Below are 19,072 nucleotides of genomic sequence, written 5' to 3'. Positions count from 1 at the left end.
CATGTTTAGCGACCCAACAGAGCTTGGCAGGCTGCACCTGTATGGTGACAACCCTGCTGGTCCTCAAGGGGCCATGTGCCACCTGCGTCCTCGTCCCTCCCCCACCTCCACGCTCCCTCTCCTCCCCCCGCGGTGGCAGTTCCTTCTAAGACGCCCTCTGAGTGCTGAGTCGCTGAGAGGCAAGCTCTCCATGTGACTTCAGTTTCCGTCGGTTCCTTCCGCAAGTGCTAAAATAATCTGATGCCCCAGAGCGAGTAGGCAGCGCGGCAGCGGCAACTGCTGTCCAGGAGGCCGGGGCCCTGGAGACGATGCGCCCCGTGGAGCCGCCTGGGCCTGCGGGAGCAGTGAGTTTTTCGTGCGTGGGTTCACCGCCGAGCATCGCCGGGCTACAAGAGGTGGGCGAGCTGGGACCGGGTTGGGTGGTGGGAGGTCAGGCGGCAGTCCCCCACCCTACCCCACCCCACCCCGCACTCATGCTCAGGCTCATTGTGAAGCTGGGTTTGCGGTATCCAGACTCCCCGCCTCTGGGTTGGATTTGGGGGCTACACCTTTGGTGTAGGTGGAAGTCTTAGGAACTCTTACAGCTAAGAGAGGAGGTGTGGTGTGGGAGACGCATGTAGGGCTTTACAACCAGCTATGGTTTGATTCCTGGCTCTTCAGGGAGAATGTGAACAGGTTAGGGAACTTTTCTGAGCCTCCTGGTTTTCTCATCTGCACAATGGTTAGTGCTCCTTGCCTAGTCTGAGTGACCGGACGTAATGGGAGAACGCTGTGAACACTCCGCATACCGGTGTTCGCATCGACTCCTGTGACCCTCAACATAAATTAAGAGCCACTATTACACAGGCAAAGGCACGGAAACCCATCTACAGTTGCACGTACTTAACCGGGATCTTCCCAGGGTCGCTGTGTGTGTTCAGCCAGAAGACAGCAAAAGCCCTTCTCCTAGAGCCTTTGTCCTGTGTAACTTGTACTGGGGTGTTATTCGGTCCACAGCTACTCAAGTGTCAGTGCGAGATTAGAGCCAAATTCTCCTGACTCCTGTCCAGTGCTCTGCTGTAGTCCTCTTAGCCTCTCCCTGCACAGAAACACATCCACGAACCCGCACGCACGCATGCACGCACGCACCCAGGAGCTGGGCAGGAAAAAACAATGCTCTCCCAGCAGTTGCTAGCTAGCTCAACATTACTCTGTGGCGATGAACACGTGCCCCACGGTAACTAGGATTGGAGCAGACTAAGGAAGGTTTTCCAGTGTCTCTTTCTGCTACTGACTGAGGTACAGACTGTTTTCACGGCTGCAGGTGTTTGAGGCCTGGGGACACCCCCCCATAGGCTCTATATGTGAGCCTCAGAGTTCCTGAAAAAACCCTCAATGCGCTTAGGTTAAAATCAAAACCAAACAGCCTCACAGAGAAGGTGCTGTCATTTGACTGGTCCCTCGAGAGAACTCTGTACAATGGCACACACTCCACCTGGCTGTCCTGGAACTCGTTAGCTTCTAAGCTAATCCCCACTGGTGTGACTTGTGAAAAACTTGAGAAAAGCTCTTTCTCCTTAATGATAGAACTGTCCCTGGATAGATTCTCGGGGAACTGGCTTCTGTATTGTGTCTAATAGAAGCTAGGGACACAGAAGGTTGTAACGGGACCAGCCTTCGTCATAGTCCCTCTGACTGCAGTCAGGAGTTGGGATCAGACCAAAAGAAAAATCAAAACTCAAAAGAAACAAAATCTGGATTTCTTAAGGAGGCATGGTTTGGGGGCTGGCGAGATGGCTCAATGGTTAAGAGCACTGACTGATCTTCCAGAGGTCCCGAGTTCAATTCCCAGCAATCACATGGTGGTTCACAACCATCTGTAATGGGATCCTATACCCTCTTCTGAAGACAGCGACAGTGTACTCACATACATAAGGTAAATACATAAATCTTAAAAAGGGGGAGGGGCATGGTTTGGTTGAACAGAAAATGTACTCAACACAGCTGCAGGTCTGAAAATGGCTAAGTGATATTGTTACATGATAAAACAGAGGAAGGAAGGGTGGGAGGGAGAGAGAGAGTGTGTGTGTTTTCCTCCAAAAAGCAACCAAGCAATTGTTACCAGAAGCAGGAGAAATGAAATTGCTGGACAGACTTTCCAGGACAAATAGAATCCAGTGGAGACCCAACATTTTGTGTCTTCAGTGTGTGACTTTAGCCTCAGCAGAGGGTACGAAGGAGGAAGGAGGAACTTTGCCCTGGTTCTCACCAGTGAGGTGGGTACACAGAACAAGGCTGGGACCAGCGATGTGTTCAGTGTGGCCACAAAGTTCTGTGAGGTCCCCGGGGACTCCCCTCCTTCAGCCCCGGCCTCCACATTTACCACCCTCAGGCACTGTCTGTGGGCTTGACTTCGGTGCTACTGCCTGCCTGCTCCTACCTCTAAGAAAGATAACAATCTGGAGGGGATTTCTCCTCAGGAGACAGCATTTGAGGCTCTGACTTTTCTTTCACACTGCCTCTGCTCAGTGAGCCCTAGATATCTCTGGTAGCCCTGGTCTCTCCTGGTTTTCCTTGTCTCCCTTGGGTGCTAAGACTGAGCACTGACCCTCAGATGTCAGCTCTCTCCCTCCCTGCCTAGCCTGGGACCACATGTTTCAGCTTTAGGCAAGTTAATGGCCCTTGTAAGCACCTGCCAAGGCACTTGAAACTTCCATATGGGACTGTCCTCACGCCTCAGCCTCCTCAGTGTTGGTCTGACAGGTTTTTAAAACTTTGTGTTTACTTAACTAATGTGATTGTCCAAAGGCCAGAAGATGTCATTGGATCCCCTGGGATCCAATGGGACTAGAGTTAACACTGGTTGTGAGCTGCCATGTGGTTGCTGGGAATTGAACTCAGGACCTCTGGAAGAGCAGCCAGTGCTCTTAACTGCTGAGCCATCTCTCCAGCCCCCACTTACAGGAATGTTTAAAGAGTTCCATTGTTTTATACGCACTCTGAAGTATTTCGGAAGAGATTTGCTGGTGGCCATGGTGTTTGTTTATTTGTTTGCTGTTGATGACTGAGCCAGGTCCTCGGGCGCCAGGTCAGAGCTCTTCCCCTGTTCTGCCTCCCACTCTTTAAGTTTTGTTTTGAGAGAAGGTCATGAAATTGCACAGGCTGGCCTCAAACTCACCATCTTTCTGTCTTAGCCTCCTGAATACTGGGATTACAGATATGTTCCAGGCCGGGCAGTGGTGGTGCACGCCTTTAATCCCAGCACTTGGGAGGCAGAGGCAGGTGGATTTCTGAGTTCGAGGCCAGCCTGGTCTACAGAGTGAGTTCCAGGACAGCCAAGGCTACACAGAGAAACCCTGTCTCGAAAAAACCAAAAAAAAAAAAAAAAAAAAAAAAAAAAAACCCAAAAAAACAAAACAAAATAAAACAAAACAGATATGTTCCACCAGGCCCAGCTATTGATATTTTTTTTAAAAAAATATTTAATTTTACCTGTATTTGTTGCATGTGTGTGAGTGTATGTGTGTGCACCAAATTCATGCAGGAATTCATAATCTCAGAAGAGAGCATCAAATCGTGTGGAACTGAATTTACATACAGTCATGAGGTCCCCATATGGGTGCTGGGAACTGAACCTACGTCCTCTGCAAGAACAGCAAGCCCTCTCAACCAGTGAAGCATCTCTCTGACCCTATCTATTTGTGCTGGTGTTTTTGTTTGTTTGTTTAAGATTGATTTATATTGCTTTTTAATTGTTTGTGTGTCTGTGTGTGAGCCTGCATGGGAATGCAGGAGCCTATAGAGACAGGAATCATTGAAACCTCTGGAGCTGGAGATGTTGGGAGCCACCAGATGTAGGTGTTCTTTGACATCTACTTTTAAATAGACTACTACTATTACTACTACTACTGATAATAAATGAACTGAGGAGTAGTGGCACACACCTTTAATCTTAGGACTTGGGAGGCAGAAAGAGGGGAATATCTGTGAGGTCCAGACCAGACTGGTCTACAGAGTGAGTTCCTGGACATCACAGGGCTATTACACAGAGAAACTCTTGAAAAACCAAAAAATGAATAAAACAATAACACAATGAATTGAAGGATAAATAAAAACATGATAAAAATAAGTACAGCAAAATGTTATAAGCAGAAGGTGGTGGATGACACAGTGGTCACTGATGACAGACCTTTTTCAATTTGGCTCTATGCTAAAGTTTTTTCTTTATGTGTAAATGTTGGAGGAAAGTTAAGTTGCCAGTAATTAGTAACTACTCAAATTGCTTCTCATAAATATAAAATTAAAATAATAAGAAAACCCTTGCAATGTGTTACTATAGGTTGTCCTTCAGCTGAACCATTATGCTTAGAATCGGGAGGGAGCTCCATGGGGGATAAATAGGAATTTGGTAAGAGAAGACCCCAGAAAGGGTCTTTCCTGCAGAGGAACCAGCTCCTGAAATGTGTGATTCAGTTGGGGACCTCATGCGTCCCACGGTGGCTTGGAGTTTGGGTTGTTGGGGTGGAGTTGATGCAGAACTCAGAGGCCTGAGTGTGAGTTGAAACTCTCCCGTTCTCCAGACACTCAGCTACACCTCAGTGAGCCTCAGGGTCCACAGGGACACCAGCATTTCCACTAAACTGTGCAATTGGTAGGAGTCCCTGTCAGGTAGTCATCCTTTGTGCCTTCTCCAAGAAACTGTGTTGGAGAGTTGGTATTTTCATTCTGACTTCAGGCTAAAATTAACCTCAGGTAATCTCTGTGGTCTCTGCGTATGGTGCCCTACAGACTCTGGGTAGTCACCTCCTCCAGGGAAGTCCAAGATTCATGGGCATTGCCAGGAATGGAAGGAGAGGGTATGGCTCCTTCATCTTACTTTTTCTCCACACTGACTCCTTAGCCCTGAAGACCTCTGCTTCCCATTGGTTAACCAAGGCATGTGTCTGCCCCCTGAGGGGGGGCCGCTGCTGAAGGCTGTCCCGTGTTTGTGGTAGTCCTGCTTCCTCTTGAAGAAGCGTGGTGGCTGACCCTTACTCTTGCAGAAGTTACCAGTGGGAATGAACCTGTGAAAGGAACAGAGAAACTAATGCAATGCAGAGTGGGCCTCTGAAGAGATTATGCATCTTCCCATATACAAAGGGGGACACATTGCCAGCCACAGCAAGACACACAAGAGCCAGCTGTTATCTGTCAGTGGGAACACACTTGCATATTTGACGATCTGCGGCTAGATGCATTCTGTGGCCATGGAAGGGACAAAGTGAGCTGACCACTCTTGGTTTGGATGGGCTAGCCCTGACCACACGAGGAGTCAAATTTACTCATCTGTGGCCCCGTGGAAGGGGCGTTTGAGCAGGTAGTAAGTGCTTGAAGTAGTCCCTATGGGAAGAGCTCAGTTTGGGGTCATGGGGAATACTGCTGTAGCCCTTAAGCCTCTATTCAAGAGGAGGCTAGGGTAGAGCCTGGCCAGACCTGACACATTTGCTCAGGAGACATCTTGAACTCTGTATTTGACAAGTGTTTTGGTGCCATTTCACAGAATTCCTCAGGCTGGCTGCCCGCTCTGGTCCATTGTTTTGTTAGGATTTCCAGTTCTACAAAGAGACCTGAGTGGGCCCTTGGGAAATTGTGCTGGTCAGATTTTGCTCAACCTGACACAAGCTAAGATCATGTGGGAGAGGAACCTCAGTTGAGAAAATGCCTCCACCAGATCGCCTGTAAGCAAGCTTGGGGGACATCTCCTTGATTAATGGTTGGTGTGGGAGGACTCAGGCTACTGTGGAAACACCTGGGCAATTGTACTGGGTACCATAAGAAAACAAGTTGAGCCAGGCAGTGGTGACATACAACTTTAATCCCAGCACTCAAGAGGCAGAGGCAGGTGGATCTCTGTGAGTTCAAGACCAGCCTGATCAACAGAGCTAGCTCTAGGACAGCCAATGCAACACAGAGAAACCCTGTTTCTAAAAATAAAAAAAAAAAAAAAAATTAATTTTTTTAAAAGGAAGGAAGGAAGGAAGAAAGGAAAGAAGGAAAAAACAAGTCAAGAAAGCCATGGGGAACAGGCCAGTAAGCAGCACCCCTCTGTGGTTTCTGCTTCAGTCCTTATCTCCAGGTTTCTATCTTAAAACAAGCCCTTTCCTCTTGAGTCGATTTTGGCTATGCTGTCTACACCGAAATGTCGAGTTTTTTAGTTAGAAACCTAGCCAGGACAGAAATGTTACTTTTTCTCAAAAGGGTGGCCAACTCCAAACTTTGAATAAAAGTTTATTTGCCAGAAGAGGCCACGTGCAAACAATCTTCCTTTCTTCATGCAGAAGAAATGCACTATGTTCAAGGGGCAGTATTCCAGTGATTTCAAATGCTTCCACTCCTTACCTGCTTGTCCAGCCTGTGTCCCTGAGACCAACATAGCAGGACCCAGTAGGACAATCATCTACTTTTGAAGAAGCTGTCCTTCTCTAGATATGTTGAGTACAATTCTTTTAACAGTTTGTGAGGGGCCGTCATGATGCTACTTACTAAACATTCTTTTAAAACTTAAATATGGGCTAGAGAGATGAGATGGCTCAGTGGTTAAGAGCACTGGACTGCTCTTCCAGAGGTCCTGAGTTCAATTCCCAGCAACCACATGGTGGCTCACAACCATCTGTAATGGGATCCAATGCCCTCTTCTGGCTACAGTGTGTGTACTCATACAAATAAGGATAAATAAGTCTTTAAAAAAAAACTTAATCTAGTAACACCTGCACCCACTGATGGTCTTACTTTATTGGAGAATAAACTTATTAGAATTATGAATTAATTAATATGTAATTAGAATCAGAATTATTGTATTATGAAGAATGAATTGTGGAAGTTGTCTTTTAGAAGTTTTTAATCCCATATTCTTTATTTTTTTATCACTTTATTTATCAATATTTGTATAAACATATATACTCATATATGTATACATATATAAACAATAATTAAATAATAAAATGCATTTTAAAAGCATGGGGGGTTGGGAAAAGTGAGAGGAAGGAGAGAAAGGGGAAAACTATGCAAATACAGTGTTCATATATAAAATTCTCAAAAAGGAATCCAGTTTTTTAAAATGTCCAACAGATTAACTAGCATTTTACAATATGAAAATAAATATGACCCATAATTATGTTAAAGGACATTTTAACTCACTACAAACTTTGAAGTTTAAAATGAGACCAATAAAAATTATTTTACCCAGCATACTAACAAAAACCACAATAATGTTTTATAATTCAAAGTATTTCTGAGAACAAGAAAATAGATTGTCAGGAGCTAAGTCAGCAGAACCAGGGGTACACTGTGTTTTTTTTTTTTTTTTTTTTTTATCAAATCATAATTTTTACTTTTTAACATGGGGGTTATAAACACAAAAATGCAAGATGTGGGGAAAGGGATGACACAGGAGCATAGGTGTTCAGGGGGAGTACAGATATCTTTCAGAACAGGGTATCCGCTGGGTGAAGGTTCAGGGGTCAGGTCACTATGACTCTGCCTATGATTCACTTGTCCTTATCTAATTTGGTACTATCCACCGAGGCTGCCTATTTACAAGGTCAATGACTACTCAGGCTGATAGATTTCAACAAAAGCTGCCTGTTTACAATAGTTCATAGCCCTCTATTTCAGTGTTTTTCCATAGAGACCCAAGACTTTGTGTTAGCAGGCATGTATGTCAGGCCTATAGCTGATTTTAGGCTTATGGCTGATTTTAGGCTTTCAGTGTATAAGCAGGGCTGCCCCTGACATCTCCTCCCTTCTCCAAGTATAGAAGGGCTGTGGCGATTCTAATCTTGCCAAGGTGGGGATAGAGGCCTGACCTCCAGTAATTAAAGGGGACCTTGTAATGGCTCCAGTCTTCCTGTCGTTGTTCAGTGAGGCATGAGGGCCATACCCATCCCGATGTCTTTTTCTGGAGAGGGGATACTTTTGACATTAACCCCTATGCGGTCAGGGAAATAAATAAAACATATATTTTATTTTTTGATTTTGAAAAATTTCAAGCTATAGAAAGGTTAAATAAATGTAAAATAATTTTTTAAAAGCACAATGTTAAATTGAGTAATTAGTTGACTAATTTAAGGAGTATTTTGCTTTTACCCTGACCAAGCCATTGAATATAGGATTTTATATGTGTGTGTAGATGTGTATATGTATGTGTATATAACTGACAGTCAATAATACTATTTTTGTTTGTTTTTTTTTTTTGAGGGGGGGTCTTAGTCTATAACCAGAGTGCCTAGAACTCATGGCAGTCCTCCTGTCTCAGCCTTGTGGGATAATAGTTGCACATCACTATACTGGACAAGACTTTGACCCTTGAAGACTCGAAGTCAGTTGTTTTGTAGGGCAGTGCAGCCAGGATCCATCTGGGTTTCATCAAGACTGGGCTCAGGGCATGCCCTTGCACTTGGGGGCTTCAAGGACAGGGGACTGCACCACTTCCAAAGTTCAGAGCACCAGGACCACTCACCATGGGAGTTTCTAGATCTGAATTTTGCTGAAGGCTGGAGTCCCACTAGTCTTGTGCTAAGAATCCAAGGGAACAAACCTGCCTGCACGGAGCTTTCCCTGCTTCCTGGGGCTGTTTGAAGTAGTCACAGTGGAGACGCTAACGCTCTGTGTGCTGTGGTCTGTGACCAGCTTGCTCTCCGCTTGCTTCCAAAATCCTAGATGGCAGCTGCCCTTTGCTTTTACACAAAGGTAGACTTACTTTCTCTCAGAGCCCTTTCTCTGCTATGTAGTTATACCTTCTGTGTGTTCAGAGTGTCACCTTCACATGTGATGCTGCAACCTGTTTCTGATGCTCCCTGTCCCCCAATCCATAACTTCTTATCTCTAATACAAAATACCTCTGACAGCTGCCTGCCTTTGCCACAAAGCCCCATTCTTTAAGGCTTTTTAAAAGCTTCTCTGAGCCAGGCAGTGGTGACGCACATCTTTAATCCTAACACTTGGGAGGCAGAGGCAGGCAGATTTCTGAGTTTGAGGCCAGCCTGGTCTACAGAGTGAGTTCCAGGGCAGCCAGGGCTACACAGAGAAACCTTGTCTGGAAAAACAAAACAAAAAAACTCAAAACAAAAAAAAATTTAAAAAAAAAAAAAAAGAATTTTATGGCTTAGTGGTTAAGAGCACTGACTGTTCTTCCAGAGTTCCTGAGTTCAATTCCCAGCAACCACATGGTGGCTCACAACCATCTGTAATGAGATCCAATGCCCTCTTCTGGTGTATCTGAAGACAACTATAGTGTACTCGCATACATAAAAATAAATAAACCTTAAAAAAAAAAAGCTTCTCTGATTATTTGAGGAGAAAGCTCTTAATTACGTGGTAATGTATGTATGACACTTGCTAACAGCTCCTTTAGCAAGAAGATTGCAGCCCCTTTCCTGGCAGCAGCTGGTACAGCAGTACCAGTTGGAGGGGTGGGGAGGTGAGGATGCCATCCTGTCATCCTGGGTAGGGAGAAGGCTCCTGGGATTTTCTAGTGAGATATGATAACTGCACTGTTTTTCCTGGTTCCTGCAGTGAAGTGTCTCTTGGGAGCTTTCTGCAGATGTGTAGTCTAGAAGAGTGTTCCCAGCCTGAAAAGCTGCTATTTTTAAAGTCTTTTACTTTTTCTCCATCATTTCATGCCTTGCACACAGGACCTCACACACATGCTTGTCTGCTGCTTGCTATTTATGAGCTACACCCCAGTCTGGGAACACCTGCCCTTTTTATCTCTTTCATTTTGAAAATCTCAGAAAGTTGATCAGACTGGCCTCAAAGTTGTGATCCTTCTGCCTCAGCCACCCAAGTTGACTGGAATTCAGAGCAGAAACCATCACCTCTGATTCTACCCGTTTATGGGATACTGCGTCAAGGCCATTTTCATTTACATCATTAGATATCAGAAAGGATGCAGAGGTCACCTAGACTGCTTCAAATGGGAAATGTCATGCAGGAGACTGTCAGAAAACTATCGCCAGGCGGTGGTGGTGCACGCCTTTAATCCCAGCACTTGGGAGGCAGAGGCAGGCGGATTGCTGAGTTCGAGGCCAGCTTGGTCTACAGAGTGAGTTCCAGGACAGACAGGTCTACACAGAGAAACCCTGTCTCAAAAAGACAAATAGAGAGAGAGAGAGAGAGAGAGAGAGAGAGAGAGAGAGAGAGAGAGAGAGAGAGAGAGAGAGAATATTGGAAGAGGCTAAGAAGCCAAACAGTAGCCTCTTTCCCATGCAGGAATCTGTACCCTAGATAGGAGGGAGGAAGGGAGGATGCTGGTCCCAGAGTCTGTGGTCCTCAGGAAAAGTTCAAGGGGAGAGGGAAGGGGAGAGATATTATGCATTCTCCACTTTCCTGCCTGCTATCTTCCCAGAAGTGCTCCCAATACTCAAACATGCTATGGGCCGCCTGCTACCAGGGCTTGGGGAGCAAGCAGAGGCTTCAGAGCTTGTCACAGGGAGCAGAGTATGGCAAGGGGAAGTCATCATTCTTCCATTCAGCAGCCAGCAGTGTGTCCATGGATCATCCTATTATTTTCTTTAAAAAATATTTTTTTTAGTTATATGCATGTGTGTGAGTATAAACACATGTGTGTGTGTGTGTGTGTGTGTGTGTGTGTGCGTGTGTGCACACACACACACACACACACACACACACGTATCCTGTGAGGCCAGAAGCGTTGGCTCTCCTGGAGCTGGGACTGTAGGAGGTTGTGAGCTACATGACATGGGTACTGGCAACCAAACTCCGGTCCTCTGCAAACGCAGTGAGCACGATTAACTGCTGAGCCGTCTCTCCAGCCCCTTGTCTCGATTGTTAATATAGACCTTTAAATCCAGCCTTCCTGGATAGATGTTCCGTATTTAATTGGTATAGCGGTGCAATCATCCCCCTAGCTGTCTTTTTTTTTCTGTACTGTCACAGAGATGATACATAAGAACAGCAACCACCCAAGCTGCTCGGTGCTATTTGCAATTCATAAATAATAATTAGGTTATTAGTGGCTTTCATGGTTAATGAAGCACTTTCACATATACCATCCTCTGAGGCTCACATAAAAGTCTGTGCGTGGATATCATTGCTCCTGTTTTGCGAGAGGATTATCTAAGTCTTGGAGACTCCATACCTATGATAGAGAGTAGAGGGAGAATTTAAACTGCGGACTGTCAGGTTCCAAACTCTATCATCTTTCTAGGACATTCTGTTACTTAATGCTAGATGTTGCCCTTATAGGCGTGGCAAGATTTATTCTTGTATGTATGTATGTATGTATGCATGCATGCATGTATGTATGTATGTATTCTAGGCTAGTTTGCTGAGTTTAGGAGGAGAGAATACATTTAAATTTTGTAAACATTTTGGTATTTCACAAATGGGATGCTAGTCTGAAGTGCTGTGCTGCAGCCCTGGAGAGCTGTACTCTTGGCCTGCACACATTGAGATTTAGTTTGTCAGTATTCAGGGTACGGCAGCACGTAACAGCCCACGCATGACAGGAAGTGAAGAAGATTTACTGTGCTGATAATTCCCGTTTCCCCATCTCTCCTCTGTGAGCCGCAGGATGTTCAGTGAGATGAGAACGTGAGTGAGTGGTTCTTTAGTGTCCTTGGCATTTAGTAAGTTTGGCAACCTTCTCTCAGGATGGGCGGGGATCCCAAAGTTTCAGGGGTGCTTGTGTATGTGTGGGAGGGTGCCGGGAGGTGTGAGGACAAGGAGTCCAGATGGCTCTGCATATGCCATCTGTGCCCTGTGCTGGCCATGGCATGATAATTCCTGCACACAGGCAGAAGTGGAAAGAGGGCCCTGGGCAGGATTTCCAGAGGCAGCGAGGACTGATCCCAGATTGTTTCTGTGGAATAGGGGGCTGACCTGGCCTCCAGTGATGGCTCAGGCTGATTTGTGTTGTTTTGTTTAGTTTTTTCTGATAGTCTGTTTTTTTCTGGTGAGCATTCGTATCTGTCCAGGATGTTAAATTACCCTTCAGGATGGGTAGACATGCTAGAAGAAAAGCAAAGAGGAGGGACCAAAGGTAGCCTGTGTGTGTCAGCGGAAAGGTCTGTAAGTGTCATGGAAGGTGAGGAGGTTCTTGTTAACAAGGTGTGGCTGACCTAGGAAGAGACTGAAGAGCTGCCCTGTGGTCCTTCCTGGGAGTATCCAGGCAAGGACGAGGCAGATGGACCTGGAGCAGGTGCTTGCTTCCTTCCAATGACGGTAAAGGAGGGCAGGAGAGCCCCTGGGCTGTTAGATCTCACACTTGGAGGGTTGTCCATGCAATTACGTCGACAGGGGAGACAATTCCCCCAGTTACCCACTATGGAGCTCGGAAAGGGAGACCTGGGCCACTCTCAGCCCTTGGTACTTGGTCCATTTGGAACCCTGGATACACCAGCATCATCCCTGGACCCTTATTCCTCTGGACTTTGTGAAGGTGGTGCTGTTACCTCTTCATTGGAGACTTCTGTTGTTAGATGTATCATTTCAAGCCTTCCTAAGCCTACAACTGCACTTCCGATTTTTTTCTAATCCATCCAAAGACTGCTTTTTTAATTTTCTCAGGATTTTTTTCTTATCTGAGTGAAAACATGAATATTTATTTATTTATTTATTTAGGTTTTTCGAGACAGGGCTTCTCTGTATAGCCCTGGCTGTCCTGGAACTCACTCTGTAGACCAGGCTGCCCTCGAACTCAGAAATCCACCTGCCTCTGCCTCCCAAGTGCTGGGATTAAAGGCGTGCGCCACCACCACCCGGCAACATTATTATTATTTTTTTTTTGAAGAGCCATATTTAAAAGAGTTAACCAATGTGATAGACATACTTCTGAAATCCATCTTCTCTGTCTCTGCCTCCTTCTCCTCTTCTTTCTTCTTCTCTTCCTCCTCTAACTCCCTCCCTCCCTCCTCCTCCTCCTTTTTCAAGACAGGTTTTCTCTGTGTAGCCCTGGATGTCCAGAAACTCACTCTGTAGACCAGGTTGGCCTCAAACTCAGACATCTGCCTGCCTCTGCCTCCTGAGTGTTATGATTAAAGGTGTGCGCCTCTACTTCCTGGCCTGAAAGCCTTCTTTCAGCAAGATAATTTCTATGTTTATGAGTCCAGAAGCTACAGTCAGTATTTCTATCCTAGTTTCTCCTTCTTTTTGTCTATTCATTCATTCACTCATTCCCTCATTCATTCATGGCGTATATCTCCAGCTCACGTATGCATCAGGTAGAGATGAGTTTCAGAGAAGATGACTGCAGAGCAGCAAAGCACAGGAAACTCTGTGACCTCAGCTCTGGCACTCAAGTCCTTTGTATCCCCTGTGCTGCCCCTTTGGGGTTTCAGAGGTCACCCGCCTGCCCATTAAATGGCATAGGCAAAACAAAATGAGTTCTTACCAGTGGTGTCAGCGAAAGGTTGACTCTGCTGGCTGAACTGAGAAATTTAAATAATCTGTGGTTTTCCACCTCCTTGTAGTTGTGTGCCTTTAAGACCAGACGCTTGTGGGGGCTAGCTGGCTCCTTCTGCCCTGTGTTGAGCAGCCCTCTTGGCTAATCTGTCTTACTTAGTTCTTCCTGGTCTTCCCCCACAGAGCTGAGCCTGAGATGGAGTTCCTGCCCCTTTGGCTTTGCCTGGGTTTTCACTTCTTGATTGTGGAATGGAGGAGCGGACGAGGGACAGTCACGGCAGCTTCCCAAGGAGGCTGCAAGGTGGTGAGTTTCTTCTTGGGTTCTGATCTCTCCTTTGCTTGCCCCTGTCCTGATGAGCCTGGTCTTCTTGGAAAGCAGATGCCTTGTCGATTGAAGGGGACATGGAGTGAATGAGTCAGACCCAGTGTGTGTCTGCCCAGTACACGGTGTCCTTACTGCTCATTGGCAGGTGATTTTTTTCAGAATGGCTCTTGGGAAGGACTGGAAGTCCCTGCCCCACTGTTTCCTATGTACTGAAGACATAGGCCCCAGAAACAGGCTTAGGTCAACTACCAAGAGCAAGAACACTTGGCTAAGCCTCTGGATGACTGAACTCCATTAATGCTCCCAGAGCCACTGAGGGAAACACACCAGCATCAGAGAAGTCCTGCCTTTAAGGTCGTGTGTGAGCCAACAAAGATGGCTTCAGCAGCCCTGCAGAGAACATGTACCCAAATGGTACTGCAGAGCAAACACTCATAGCCAAGCTTAAGCCTCTGAAAACCCCGCAGTGCGGGCGTCCTGAGCCTTTTGAAGGCTTCTTGTCTGCACACAGAGGTAGATTTAGTTCATCACTGAGGCTGACTCTAGAAATTTGCCTACAAATGAAAGATAGCAAATGTCTGCTTGAGAAACACATGCCTATTAAGACATTTCCTCAAGCCCAAGAACTGGAAAGGCAAATTGGACACCAGAGTTAATATTTATATTCAAGATCTCTTTCAGGATATTTGATGCTAGGTAAAGAAACTGTTCTTAAAGTTGATTAATCTTAAAGATGGTGGCTATCGTGGTTCTAACCTGCTTGTGGTAACCAGTAGCCACTGTGCTTGAGGCTACTCCAGTATGATGTAAGGGTCACCAACCATTCTGCCTGGATTTAAATCCTAGCCCCCCTACTGCTTAGCTGGGGATACAAAGTCACTCTGGGCCAATTTCCTCATCTTTAAATAGAAGTAATAATAATACCTGCTGGTCATGATGACACATACCTGGCAACTCAGTACTCAGGAAGCCGAGATACTTGACAGGAGGGTCAAGAGTTTAAAGCCAGTCTCAGTTACATTTCAAGTTTGAGGCCAGTCTGGGCTAGGTGAGTCTGTATCAATAATGACGACGACGATGGTGATGACAATAATGATTTCTACTAATGGTATCATGGCACTGGGTTGTTGTAGTGATTGAATGTATTTATAACAAGCAATCACAGTGATGCCTGATATGTAGTGAGTGCCATGTGTTATATCAAGATCATTAATATGTTATTGTCACTGTCAGCCCAGTCCTGTGTGACTGCCACTATTCCCTTACAGAGGCAACAACTGGCTTAACTTCACAGTAGCTATTTGGGTGTCACATAGGAAGAGAAGGGAGTGAAGTGTGAGTTATTCAGCCACATCTCAGGGCTCAGTCAGGACTCTGTCTGTGGGAACGTGGTAGGGACTTGACCATCAAAGAGGTCAAACAATGGGTTTCCTCTGACTCTTATGATTTGAGGAGTCTGGAAGTTCAGGCATCAGTCTCCTTTGTTCTTCATTACATGAGCCATCCAACCTTCGCATAAAATGGGCGTGGTAAAGTTGTCCGTGTGCTCGGTGGCCACGCTGTCCTTTGCAACACTTTGGTGGATCGGTGGGAATTACAAAGGTCTGATCCCCCTTTGACTACAGTGACTGTGGAGGAACAGGCTCCACTGCAGCTGAGGCAAGCCTCTAAACACCGTGATCTCCAGAGAGGCCTCAGGAAAATAAAGAGATACACCTGTCTCTCAGTGCAGAGATTCAATTTATTAAATTTATTATTCTCCACACATTGATCCAATCCCGATGTTAATGCGGGAGGCCTGGGAGGGGGAGGGGAGGTGGGAAGGAACCTGAAAAAATCATTTTAATGTCTATGCTGAAATTACAAAAACCCTCAAGTGTTCAACAATGAACAGCTTAATTAATTAGCACATGCTGGTAATTACAGCTGACTGCTAACACTTATTAGCCACAGTAAGTGTGATTTTCATATGTAATCATACTCAATCCTTGAAAAAAAATTCTGTGAGAAAATTGCAAGCATAATGGTTAGTGACTTTTCTCTGAGAGGGAGGCTGAGATTATCTGAGGGTCGCTCTTTCTTTTCTTTCTGTTTTGTTTTGTTTTGTTTTGTTTGAGACAGGGTCTCCCTATATAGTCCTGGCTGGTCCAGAACTCTCTATGTAGTCCAGATGGCCTCAAACTCCCAGAGATCCTCCTGCCTCTATCTCCATGAGGTCCTGGGATTAAAGGCTTGTGCCACTATGCCCAGTTTCTTTTGTCTATTTTTTTTTTTTTTTATATTTCAGTATAGTACCAACTTTTTAGTTATTAGGTTTCGTTTTAACAACCAGATAAAGAATTTGAATTTGCAAGAGGGATGTTTTATTTGAAAAAAAAAAAAAAAACAGATAAAGAATTTGAAACTGCAAGAGGTTAGTTGGTTTCTTGCTCAGGGTCAAATTAACATACTGCAGAGTAGAAGTTCAAATTGAGTGCTATCTCCAAACCTGGGCATCTTCCTTTTGGGGGGATTTGTCTCTTCATTCCATTTTGTCTTGGAGATGGGCCATTTGGTACTCGCTGGCCTTGTTCTCCTGACCAGCCTGTAAAAAGTGATAGCATTGTTTTTCTTAATGTTCTTTCTTCTGGACACCTAACCAACACCTTTTGGCTAGTTGATTGCTTTTGCAAACATTTCTGTGCACAAACCTCATGTCTTTTGGACCTAGGTCGACAGAGTCGCTGACTGCCGGGGTCTGAACCTGGCTTCAGTGCCCAGTGGACTTCCATCCCATTCCCGGATGCTCATTCTGGATGCCAACCCTCTCAAGGTCCTGTGGAATCATTCCCTCCAGGCCTACCCACGCCTGGAGAACCTCAGCCTGCACAGCTGTCACCTGGACCTTATCAGCCACTACGCCTTCCAAGAGCAAGGCCACTTACGAAACCTGGTTCTGGCTGACAACCGCCTCTCTGAGAACTACAAGGAGTCAGCTGCAGCTCTCCACACCCTGCTGGGACTTCGAAGACTGGACTTGTCTGGAAACTCCCTGACTGAAGACATGGCGGCTCTCATGCTTCAGAACCTCTCCTCACTGGAGGTTGTGTCCTTGGCAAGGAATACCCTCATGAGGCTCGACGACTCTGTCTTTGAGGGCCTGGAGCACCTCATGGAACTGGATTTGCAGAGAAACTACATCTTTGAGATTGAGGGCGGTGCGTTTGATGGCTTGACGGAGCTGCGGCGTCTCAACCTTGCCTACAACAACCTCCCCTGCATCGTGGACTTCAGCCTCACCCAGTTACGGTTCCTCAATGTCAGTTATAACATCCTGGAGTGGTTCCTGGCAGCCAGGGAGGAGGTGGCCTTTGAACTGGAGATGCTGGATCTGTCTCACAACCAGCTGCTCTTTTTCCCACTCCTGCCTCAGTGTGGCAAGCTGCACACCCTCCTGCTACAGGACAACAACATGGGCTTCTACAGGGAGCTTTACAACGCCTCCTCCCCCCAGGAGATGGTGGCCCAGTTCCTTCTTGTGGATGGCAATGTGACTAATATCACAACTGTCAACCTCTGGGAGGAGTTTTCCTCCAGCGACCTGTCAGCGCTTCGCTTCCTGGACATGAGCCAAAACCAGTTTCGGCACCTGCCGGATGGTTTCCTGAAGAAAACACCTTCCCTTTCCCACCTGAACCTCAACCAAAATTGCCTGAAGAAGCTCCACATCCGGGAGCACGAGCCACCAGGAGCACTCACCGAGCTGGATCTGAGCCACAACCAGCTGGCAGAGCTGCACCTGGCTCCAGGGCTCACTGGCTCGCTCAAGAACCTCCGAGTGTTCAACCTGAGCTCCAACCAGCTCCTGGGAGTCCCCACTGGCCTTTTTGACAATGCCAGCAGCATCACTACAATCGACATGAGTCACAATCAGATCTCACTTTGTCCCCAGATGGTGCCCTTAGACTGGGAGGGGTCCTCCAGTTGTGTGGATTTCAGAAATATGGCCTCTTTGAGGAGCCTTTCTCTGGATGGCTGTGGGCTGAAGGCATTACAAGACTGCCCATTCCAGGGGACCTCCCTCACCCATTTAGACCTGTCTAGCAACTGGGGGATTCTGAATGGCAGCATCAGCCCTCTCTCGGCTATTGCCCCTACATTACAGGTCCTGTCTCTCAGGGACGTGGGCCTTGGTTCTGGCTCTGCAGAGATGGATTTCTCTGCATTTGGGAATCTGAGGGAGTTGGATCTCTCAGGAAATTCCCTGACCAGCTTCCCGAGGTTCAAGGGCAGTTTGGCCCTGCGGACTCTCGACCTCCGCAGAAACTCTCTCACAGCCCTTCCTCAGAGGGTTGTGTCTGAGCAGCCCCTGAGGGGTCTGCAGACCATCTACCTCAGCCAGAACCCTTATGACTGCTGTGGGGTGGAGGGATGGGGGTCCCTGCAGCACTTCAGGACTGTTGCTGACTTGTCCATGGTCACTTGCAACCTCTCTTCCAAGATCATTCGTGTGGTAGAGCTGCCGGAAGGCATGCCTCAGGACTGTAAGTGGGGGCAGGTGGACACTGGTCTATTCTACCTTGTGCTCATTCTTCCCAGCTGCCTCACCCTGCTGGTGGCCTGCACTGTCATCTTCCTCACTTTTAAGAAGCCTTTGCTTCAGGTTATCAAGAGCCGCTGTCACTGGTCCTCCATATACTGACCCGTGTGCCAAGGCTAGAGACTTGGTTTGTGTCTCTAGGATGCTTCTCTCCACTGGATCTTTCTCCAGGGGTTGTGTTCGATGTGTTGAAGGTTAAACTAAAATTTGAAAGAGCTCCATCCTCAGTCCCATTAACTTCTCCCATCCTTGTGATTTATCCTCATTGTCCTGGTAAAATATTTATTAAATGACGTTCTGTGAGAATAAAGGGTGCATCTCATAAATAGTTTAAAAATCAAATGCATCTTGTGTAATGGTTTTCAGTGGTTTCTCTTGGGTTATTTTTTAATGATCTTCCTTTAGTGACATCCATGCAGGCAAAGGGTGGACAGTCTGATGCCATCAGGCAACAAATACACCTCCTACTGCATGTCCCAGGAGGGTGAGTGCTGGCATCCTGGAGATTTACCCAGGACAAAAATCTCAAGGTACTGCTGAAGGGTGTGGCATCGGATGTGAACTCCCCACGGTGGTGATGGCCGATTGCCACAACACTGAGAAAGGGCTACGGTAGGACCCTTTCCAGATGCTCTGGGTTCACATCTGGAGTCTCTAACAGACAGACATAATGCTTCCATGGACAAGCTAAGTGAAGAGTAACTCAGCCTGAGTTTGTCCTGTCTGTGACCTACAGGCTGTGCTTTCTCTGAGGAAAAACAGGAATATTCAGGAAGGAAGGAGACCCA

At 46.4% G+C, this 19,072-nt stretch overlaps 1 protein-coding gene across 1 annotated transcript; it reads left to right on the top strand.

Annotated features, from left to right (window-relative positions):
* The first annotated feature begins 194 nt into the window (after positions 1-194).
* Positions 195-18,626, top strand: Nrros (negative regulator of reactive oxygen species). The gene is made up of 3 exons (XM_034515322.2): positions 195-395; positions 13,564-13,684; positions 16,416-18,626. The coding sequence occupies exons 2-3, from the start codon at positions 13,577-13,579 to the stop codon at positions 18,384-18,386; spliced, it is 2,079 nt and encodes a 692-aa protein (XP_034371213.1). The 5' UTR covers positions 195-395; positions 13,564-13,576; the 3' UTR covers positions 18,387-18,626.
* The last annotated feature ends 446 nt before the right edge of the window (positions 18,627-19,072 follow it).

The sequence above is a fragment of the Arvicanthis niloticus genome, chromosome 12, assembly GCF_011762505.2.
Source record: "Arvicanthis niloticus isolate mArvNil1 chromosome 12, mArvNil1.pat.X, whole genome shotgun sequence".
NCBI lineage: Eukaryota > Metazoa > Chordata > Mammalia > Rodentia > Muridae > Arvicanthis > Arvicanthis niloticus.
This window is presented reverse-complemented; position numbering and strand designations above follow the sequence as displayed.